This window comes from Rattus rattus, chromosome 11 (genome assembly GCF_011064425.1).
Source record: "Rattus rattus isolate New Zealand chromosome 11, Rrattus_CSIRO_v1, whole genome shotgun sequence".
NCBI lineage: Eukaryota > Metazoa > Chordata > Mammalia > Rodentia > Muridae > Rattus > Rattus rattus.
In genome coordinates, this window is record NC_046164.1 from 48,317,175 (window position 1) to 48,327,911 (window position 10,737).

Sequence of the window (10,737 nt, forward strand, 5' to 3'; positions counted from 1 at the left end):
CAGTCTGTCTAATGTTACTGCCATGTATATTATTTCAGAGCTGATCAATTGGTTTTTGTAAACACTCTGACGGCTCTTCCGTAGGGGAAAAATAGTTCTGTTCTCAGCATTAGTTACCTCTAGTTTTTGTCTAGGTTTAGAATGCATGAGATCCCCTTCCCCACTTCAGGTTAACATCTCCATTGGTTTCTGTGATCCTTGTAGAGTTTATTAAAGCAGCACCTTGCCCCTTTGCCTACAATCCTTACATCTTCCTTCCCTAGTAAGAATTAAGATGCTTAGAGACAGAGCTTGACTTTCTAAATTAAGGTATGACTTTTTTTCTAGCATAGTAGATTTACATATTTTCACGATTAAGCCAGTCCTTTTACTAGGTAGTAAAAAATGTGTGATTTCATGACATCCATTTTCTGTACTGTTTAGGTATTTTTCTTCCTCCAGACCCCACCTTTGTTTTTACGGACTTGAGTAACAGTAATTGACCTCTAAGTAACTCCACTATTACATTTATAAAGGAGCAATGTGATACAATGGAGAAACCCTAACATGAGGGTCAAAGCACTCGGCCTCCAGCCTCACCTTGCCCACAGGCTTGACCCCTCATTGCATCTGTCCTCCTCGGTCGTCAGTTGAAGTGAGAAGGAAATGAACAGGCTATAGGAAAGTAGCCACATGTTCTAGATAGTCATTCTAGAATTCCTTGTATTATAATGGTCTGTAATTGTGCTTTAGAGCAAGAAGTTAATTTTATGTCTAAGAAAAGATTTAGCTCTCCAAGCCATTGTAATCTTTCTAGTAAATTGCATAATTCCTTTAGAATGAAGAGTTACATGAAAAATGTTAAACAGGAAAGGATCTACTGAATACCATTTCCATATTGATTCTTCTTAATATTTCCTAAGAGTTGGGGCTTGGGACAGCCAGACAGCTTACCATATAAAGGCACTTGCCACTAAGGGTGAAATCCTGTGTTTGATTCTCACATCATGAGAGGACCTAGGTCCTGTGATGTCCTCTGATATGAACATACAGTCCATAGTTTCTACAAAAATGTATACACATAAGAGCACACACATTCACAATAAATGTATAAATATAGGAAAAAAGTTGGGCGAATATAAAATTTTGAAAGACTTGTAAAGTGTTGGTTAAAATCACTTTAGAGAATATTATATTTCCAAATAGAAAAGTTTATGTTTATATTAATATGTTCCATGCTAACAAGATTTGTAGCAGCTCTTTTCCATCTTTACCCTCTTCACAACAATGCTACACAACATTCACACAATGGCTACAACATTGCACTAAAATATAATAGATTCTATAACTTATTTATCAGCATATATTAATAGATATTAAATTAATTATAAATTGATATATTAATACATATTTTAATTAAATATTTAATTAATATTTAAGTAAAACAAGAAGACATCTTTAAAGACTAAAAGGAGGTAGTGGTCATAAAATGATTAAGCCCTCCATAATCCTACATGGGATATATTTTTAAAGTCTACTTTTTTAATGGAGGAGGGAATTATGCTTAATGATTCAATGTTCCCACAAAATTTATAAATAATAATAATAATAATAATATATGCCTGCATAGTTGAAATAAAAAGATATATTCACAGAGAACTATTATCCCACTCATCAGCTCCCTTAATAAATTGCATCATAATAAAAATTGCATGTGTTAATCATTGGCATTGCTTTTGAAGATTTATTTCAGTCATCAGGATGGGAAGTTCTGATTGCTCCTGATGACTCTCTTACAGTCATTCTTGATTATTTTCTAAATTTGATGACAAACATTGCAATATGTCTCAGCCAATTAGGCTTGTCAACTTCCACTGTGGTCCCCAATCATGTGCTTGACTTTAAAAATGACAGGAGGTCCTTATTAAAAGTCATCTTGCTTTTGGGATAGAGATGTGGCAGCTTGTAAATAAACCATGACTCCCGCCTACAAAAAGACACAATGCCTTTCATTAAATGCTTTAAGAGGAAAACATTTTTAGGAGGAAATACTGCAGACTGTGAAGTAAGGACAGAGGGAAAAGATTGAATAATTTGGGTATCATTGATTAGAAAATGAGCCAAATTTATACCTAAGTGTAGTTCTTACAAACATTTCACAGAAATGGTATGAAAAGAAAGTCCCAGATGGCAGCAGTGCAAGAGGTTCCCAGGGCCCAATGGGGATGACATTAGCTGAAATTCCCAACAGTGGGGAGGTAGAACCCGAACAGACCACCTCCAGTATAGAGACAGGGCCCCCAGTGAATGGATGGGGCCACCTACCCATATCAAAATTTTTAACCCAGAATCGTCCCTGTCTAAAGGAAAGGCAGGGACAGAAATGTAGCAGAGGCTGAAGGAAAGGCCATTCAGAGACTGCCCCATGCCCCATTTTCCGATCCATTCCATCCTCAGACACCAAACACTAACAATATTGCTGATGTCAAGACGTGCTTACAGACAGGAGCCTGGTTATGGTTGTCCTCTGAGAGGCTCCGCTAGCACCTGACTAAGACAGATGTAGATACTCACAGCCGATCATTGGACTAAGCCCGGGGACCCCAATGGAAAAGTTTGGAGAAGGGATGAAGGAACTGAAGGAGATTGCAACCCCATAGGAAGTACAACAGTATCAATTAAGGGATCCCTCATAGCTCCCAGGGACTAAACCACCAACCAAAAAGTTTATGTGGGCTTGTCCATGGCTCCTGTTACATATGTAGCAGAGGACTACCTTAACTGGCATCAGTGCGAGGGGAAGCTCTTGGTCCCGTGGAGGATTGAAGGGGAATGCTAGAGGGGTGAGGCAGGAATGGGTGAGTGGAGAAAGCAGCATCCTCTTAGAGGCAAAGGTGATAGGGGTGGCGTGGAGGTGGGCGTCATGGAGAAGAAATCAGGAAGGGGATAACATTGAGAATATAAACAAATAAAATGATTAATAAACTTTAAAAAAGAGTGAAAAATTAGAATTGATCATATGCCTCACATTTTCAAGTTATTTTCCTTCAGAGTGTGCATGTCAGTCGAGATAGGATATATTACCACTGATTTACTATTATCTTGTTTAAACAAAATAGATTACAAAAGTAATATTAAAAATAAGGGGCTAGAGGTTTTTTTAAGGAATAATGCAAAAAGTTATTCAGCTTTAAAAGTAATGAAAGTGCGTGCATGTGTATTTGTGCGTGCGCGCGTGCGTGCGTGCGTGCGTGTGCGTGTGTGTGTGTGTGTGTGTGTGTGTGTGTGTGTGTGTGTGTGTGTGTGTGTGTGTGTGTGTAGGGGAGGTGGAGCCCACATGTGTTCACTTGTATGCCTGGCATCGATGGAAGCAAGCTAGAAGAGGGCACCAGATGCCCTAGCGCAGGAGTTACTGGTTTTTGGGAACTGCTGTGTAGATGTTACAAATAGAACCTCAGTCGTCTAAAAGAGTAGCTTGTGCTTTTAACTGCTGGAATAACTATCTAGACCACTCCCCCATTGTGCCCACTACATTTGACTATTAAAGGATTTATTTATCCAGAAGTCAAATAGTAGTGTGAAAATATACAATGGATAGTTACATATTCCAGTAATCTACTCATAAAGGGGGAAAAGGGTAAACAAATGATTGAAGAGTGTTTTCTATTACATTTAGCAAAATAAAACTTAAATGATACTGGGACACACGTAAAGAACTCTTCCCTTTTTAAGGTCATCCACTTTGGATGATACACATGCACCTTGCCATTTATGAATATACATGTAGTGCAGGCATCAGAATTGGCTTACTTTTAAGTCCCAAGTTGTAGTAATTTGATACTCATATGATATTTATTGTGCCTTTAGGAGTAGTACATTAAAATATGTTAAATGAAACCCTATAGGCCATTGATTGACAATCTGTTGTGGTGGTAGAGCAAGTATCTGTCTCTTTCTAAAAAATAGTAAAAGCTAGTAAATAAATTTTTAATTGTAAAAAAGTTTATAATTACATATCATGATTTTATTCATGAGTAGCAGTAATTCTTGAGTGCAGTATTTAATCTCAGTCCCTAAGAACTCTGCAGAAATGACTTAGCCTGTTGGAAATGGAATGAATTTTTCCGTTCCTTTGATAAACAACATTGATTAGAAACTTACCTAATTCCATCAGTCCTTTGGGAACGTAACCAGCCTTCCTCAAGGCTTTATAGTTCATTTCCCAGTCAGCAAGCACGTTTGTGAATGTACTTCCATGTAACACACAGGCACTGTCTTACCACGCACATTAGGTCATCGGTCACAGTTATAGAGGGTGGAGGGTGGCTGGGTGGATCTCTAGGTGCTATTGTTAATGTGCTCTGATCTTTAACTTGCTTGCATGTTGCTTTCGTACTTTATACCAATGTGCTGTCAGTTGAGGATCTACTTCTCAGTCACTCTTGAATCTTGAAATGTATTTTAAATATAAGGTTCTGCCTATTTGCATATCTATGAATAATGCGTACATGAATGTAATCCAATTGGCAACAGAACACCATTTAAGGGATAACATATAGATACAGAAAATTATCCTTTTGGATTTAATAATTTTTCTTGTCTAGATGGAAAATTTATATCCATTGAAATATACACATACACTTAACATTTGAAAGTATCTTCATGGCTCTGTAAAACACCAAATGAATATATAACTGGCTATTTAACATGCTTAAATTACCATCTCCTTATTTCTATCTTCTGTAGTTTCTATTTTTGCAAAACCTTATCTTTACTATACATGAAATAGGTGCTGTTCTGTGAAGCGATGAGTATCAGGCTAATATGTATCAGGAAACTCTGTTGCTTCATGTTCAACCCTGATGGTTTCTTCTTGAATTTCAGATTCAAGGCCTCTTCCGGATGTAGCGCTGACTGGCAAGTGCACCCGTGAGTGTGACGAGTATGGCCATTCAGACTCCTGCTGGATGCCAGTGCGCACTTCCCCAGAGAGGAAGAAGAGCCAGCCCAAACTCTCCACTTTCATGCCTGTTGATGAACGAGGAAGCCAGGAAAAGCTGGCCAATGGCGAGGCTGCCATCATGGGTGACCGCAACAGAAACCTCCTGAACAAAAAGTTGACCTCATCCTATGAGACCTTCAGTGCAGCTAGTTTCAGCAAAAATGAGGAAGCCAACCCTGAGGATATTCCTTTAACAAAAACAGGGGAATATAAGCCATCTCCTGTCAACACTCTCACTAGAAGAGAAGTTTATCTGTAGGTTGTCAAGGCGCAACAGCAAGTTCTTTTCATGTACGAGGAGAGTTAGGGGCAAAAACATTACTAAGTAAAACCATTTAATCACAAAGAGGGGGCTACCAAAGAGACAAAGCTTGCCTGCCACTTCCGCCTCCAAATCAGGCCTTTAGTGTTACTGTTTGCCTGACGACAGTGTACAAAGTAGAATCCATTCTTGTCACCTGCATGTCTACACCCTTCACTGATCCCCAACACCCACCCTCTTTCCCCTACCCCTCCTCAAACCCAAATAACAACAACAACAACAACAAAAGATGGTTGCAAGTTCTTTTCATGGTAACGAGTCTGATTAGCAGAACATAATACACTCTCATTATCCCTAATCTGAAGCATGATTTTGGTCACTTTGATTTGTTTGAGTGTCATCTGGCTTGTTAATAAAAGAAGAATCGGTAAAAAAAATACTACAGACTATTATTGCTCTATTATTGTTAAAGTTAGCCCATTGGAATTGATAAAATCCCTTTAATGGCCCAGTCCTTATATAGGGAACCCTTTGAAAAAGGCATTTAGGATGACAACATCTTTAACATTCTAACAAACAAACAAAGTGCAAATTAAAACTCAGTAGAAGAATGCAGTTCCAAGCTCCCATATGTTGTTAGTTTCGGGTCAAAGGCATCAACTTCTGTCCCATAAATTCACAGAATATACTCACCCAATCTTGACAAAACATTTACACGAATTATAATTTTTAAAAGTAGGTTTTGGAATAAAATCTCTCATGAATGAACTTGAACTATTGTGTCATTATGAGGCCAAAGATCACATGGCAGATCAGGGAAATAGTAAAATCGATTTGGTCCTGACATAGAAAGCCACTAAATAACAGAAGGAACTGAACCTGTGCACACTCAGATGCTAGGTGGTCTTATGTCAACTCTTCTTCAAGAAAACTCTTCTTCTTTATAAAATGAATTTTAGTACATGCTCAGAAAATGAAAGAACTAATAAGGCACATGTGTTGTCTCATAATAAGCAACTGATCAAAGCCCAGGTCTATTCTCATGTGTTACTGTCAGGGAAGAATCTACATTTTAATGTCATATTGATGTATAATGAGATACAAAAAGACATACTGGAGTATGATTTCATGAGGTCTCCTATTGTCATTTCAGAATCCCAGCTGTTCTTGGTGATCTTATTATCATTTCTAATTATAATCACATTTTTCACTTGGTCAGAACATAATGATTTCAAATTCTGTGCAACATAGAAACATTTTGAGACTCCAACATTTAAACAACATAACACTTTAATTGACTTGCCATTAATGTAATTTGACTATTCTTCAATGTGCGTCTTAAACAATCTCTGAACAGGAAAGAATGAGTTCCAGACAATATTTTATTTAACACAGTATATGCATCTCAAAGTTGGAAAATGTATAGTTTTTTTCAAGAGATACAGAATATGCAGATTTCGAATGCTTTGCTCTATGCAAGATGATTTAAGAAAACTGAAATTTGAGCTGGGACATCCAGAAGAAAGTGACAATCCATGAACAAAATAGGGGACGACAGGTAAAGAGAGCAAACATGCTCATCAATGAATGCTACTTACTTGGTTAAACCATAGCCTTGATGGCTTTCTACAAAACCACAGAAACACTGTAGCTTTGGACAGTTTCATGCTTTGCAGATTTTCTTAGACTATAAGGTGAAGAAACCTAGACTATAGGTTGATAACTCATTGTAGGTCATCAAAGTTCTTATCTTTGAGGAACATTTCTCTGGTGGGACTTTTGGGATCATTTCCTTATGCTCTTTCTTAAAGTGGAATTTTCATTTTGATGTTAGTTTATGTATAATAGGTAGAAGGAAAAAAGATGTAATTGATATAAAAACATTGGACTAAAATACCAATAATTGAACATGCTCATGTTTGGTTATTATTTACACTATGGAAAGATGAAGTTCTAGAACCTTGTTAGGAAACTGCATTCAAGCAGTTCTGCCTTGTATAATCTGTAAGTACCTATTAAGACGAAATACTTCTAAAGATACTTATGAAAATGTATACATATTTTTCTTGCACGTTACAAAGGAAATAATTGCATAACACTGATGTTCAACACTTTTTATATGCATATTTTCTTTCTTTCATGGGACACTTGAAGCCACTAGATAGCTCATTTCACCATTAAATTCCTTTGGTTATCTATAAAGCTAATACCGGTCACACTGGACCTACAGATTTATTCAATGCACATTCCACGATGATGTTTGCACCACATGCCAGGCAGTCATGTCATTGTCCTTTAACGTGTGAACCTCTCTTTAGAACTAAAATGGATGTGAAAGAATAAAATTCAGTGTACTGTAAGTATTCGAAGTAATTCTAGTAGAATTAGTTATCATAACATGTTTATTATATAATGAGCTGGCATGACATACAAATATATTTTGTGTTTGTATGACTTTTATTTTGACTAGGTTAAATCTGGTGCCACTCCATATATAGAGTGCTTTTGAAAAAAAATAAAAACAAAAAAATAAATAAATGAGTGAATGCAAAATAAGCAACTGTGCCTTTTATACCTCTTGTTATGGTAAACAAACAAGCAAACAACAAACAAACAAACGAATGGTTGTTGGGTTTGAATAATGAGGGGAAATGGGCTACTCCCAACTTTTTTGATCCTGTATATTTATCCTTGTTTATTTTCTGAGAATAAATAATATATTAAAACTTTGCCTTCTGACAAACTCAGATAATGGACCAGTCTTAAATATTGTTCATTCATAAGACAAGATTCAGGCATTAATATGGGGCTGCTTAAATCTCACTGGACAATGAAATCATTGGTTACAGAATCACACAGGGAAATACTATCAGGGGTGAAATCAGTCCATTCTTGCAAGGTAGAATATTGATTTAGAAGTTTTGATTCTCTCTCTCTCTCTCTCTCTCTCTCTCTCTCTCTCTCTCTCTCTCTTTAGATGGTCTTTCATTTTTGGTTGTACAGTATATAAACTCTCTTTGTTTTCTGTACACAGACTCTCAAGTGGACTTCTGCATGGTAATACATTAGGACACATTTACAAATCGAGTAACTATACAAATGTATGTGTATTTAAATGTCTGTAGCATCTGTCTAAAATTGACTGCTCTGTTTTGAATCTAGAGAGAGCACTGTTGTCTGATTTTCTTTCTTTTTCTTTTTCTTTTTTTTTTAAACTGGCCTGTTGCCTGAGTTTCAGAAAACGGAGAAGGCATTATTTTTATGAGAGAAGGAACTAAGGTGGTACAGAGGATGTTTGCCTGAAAGGCTACCCTGGGAGGCTAGGTTAGAGCAAAAATACAAAAGGAAATACACAGGCCAGAAAGAAACTGCCAGGAATCAAACAGCCATCTTAAAACAGTTGTGCGAAATCTTAAGACCTATGACATTTCATACAATAGGTTATAGCAGAAGTAAATACATAGTCTCTCCTTAAAATAGTAAGTTAAAGGAGCAAAGTTCATCAGGGATATGATAAGCTTGTTCATTGTGACCCAGGCGTGGTGTGTGTGACATCTGGATGCGGCATCATTTGTTCAGCTACCTAGGGTTTACTTTCAGACAACTTTTCCTACATTTGAAAGCACTTGCATTCCGTGTGGTACGATCTGTTTGTAATGTTAATCATTGACTATTGTTCTGCTACTTGGATGTTGATAGTGAAGCAGAGAACAATTAATCATTATTGATTATGTCACTATGCACGCGACTTTGCTAAACATGGCGAAATGGATTAAACACTCGTCCAACTATTTATGAGATACTTTACATAATTTAATTTGCTTTTGTACAGTTTTATGTAAATAAATTGCTTGTCATTTTTGTCTTTACAAAATTAAAATATAACATGATCAAATGGTTTCACACTTGTTTGATTCTCCATTGAAAGTGAACTCTGTTTTGACAAGGAAGAGAGTGGCTGAGTGCCTGTATCATTTTGATTTCATACGCCTTGCTTTCTGCTAGGTTAAGGTAATTCAAGGCAAATCACGGGTTGGTTACCCATGTGAAGCATGGGTGAGGGGTCTCCGCAGAGGTCAGGTAGGGAAAAAGGGGAGAGAATGAACACGCACTTCAGATTGACTTTGTCCACTGGTCCAAACCTTTTAGAGAGTCTGATGCCAGATGATTTATTCCTACCATATTTAATAATGGTATAAATTGGAAGAAAGTTTCCTGGAGTGCTACAATCCCCGGTACCCATGGAAGTGTAATTATAGCAAAACTCAACTCAGGGTACGTGTCATTTCTTCCAAGAAGATTGGTTCTACAGATAACTTATCTGTACTAGCTTAAGGGCCTTAGGAAGAATGTGCTCTGGTCTACATTGTAGAGATAGCATAGAGGTCATTTGGGCTTTTAGCCACCTCTTGTACTAGTTGTGAGAGCCAGGAAGCCACCCTATGTAAAAGTCATTTAGATTACTAGCTACCTCTGGTCCTGTTTATTAGTTTGATATGACCTGGCCCAAGTCACACAGATCGTCAGGCAATTAATCACTTCCAATTTCCAGCTGGCTGGACTGAAGAAGAGATTTTTAGGGACGTTCTTTTGAGAGGACAATCATCTGCACTCAAAATTTCTGGCTTTCCTGGAGATCTGAGTGCAAAAGGATCTGTGTGCTATCACTTGTATAATTGGGATATTACGTTCCTTGATAATAGGATGGAAATTGTATTCTTCAATCAAGATATTTCTGGGCCAGTGACGCAGCTAGCCTTAAGGTGTCATGCTATACACAAGGAAATATTTTTAAAAGACATTTTAACAAGACATTTCGCTCTATTGCTTCTTACAAAAAAATTTACATTTAAGATCAAATTAATTCCAAATCATAATATAGCTTACATAGGATTATTAACATCCATTATTTTTTTTCCCTCCATTGGGGCTTAACAAGATTTTCACAATTAAGATGAAATTAACTCCAAGTTATAATCATATATATATTATGTGATCCCTTACTATTGTGTTTTTGTGCTCTGGGGAAATGAAACTTAGGACTTAATACATTATGTTATTCCATAGAGACACATTCTCAGACCACAAAATTCTTGTATTGTGTCTGAGTTAAAGACAATTAGAAAATCATTACAAACATTATATATATATATATATATGTTTATATATGTGTGTGTGTGTCATGTGAAATATAGGAAAAATAATTTGAAAATAGAAATGTAATGTATACATTTGCTTCTCTTTGGTTAAGTGTTCTCTACCTACTATATATCTTTAAGCCATTTGTCATCCTCTATGTTCTAATGTTTCTATTTGTATTTGTTTGAAGAACACATTCTTAACTATAAGAATGCCACTTTATCATGAACTTAATATGTGCTGAAATGCTGACTTCTGTAATCCCAGGCCATTACCAACATTGAGGCTTGAGAGACTATTTTCTGGGTACAGTGAAATGTTGCATGGGATGTTTATACCACCTAAACACAGTATG

At 36.6% G+C, this 10,737-nt stretch overlaps 1 protein-coding gene across 5 annotated transcripts in view; it reads left to right on the forward strand.

The window, feature by feature from the left end:
* Positions 1-9,138, forward strand: part of Pcdh7 (protocadherin 7) — a 413,437-nt gene extending 404,299 nt beyond the window's left edge. For 3 of the 5 annotated variants that reach the window (XM_032916554.1, XM_032916552.1, XM_032916553.1), the window contains exon 3: positions 4,864-9,138. In XM_032916554.1, coding sequence (XP_032772445.1) covers positions 4,864-5,240 — 377 coding nt within the window. In that variant the 3' untranslated portion in view covers positions 5,241-9,138. The remainder of the gene's footprint in view (positions 1-4,863) is intronic. The other 2 variants (XM_032916556.1, XM_032916561.1) reach the window with 2 other exon arrangements.
* The last annotated feature ends 1,599 nt before the right edge of the window (positions 9,139-10,737 follow it).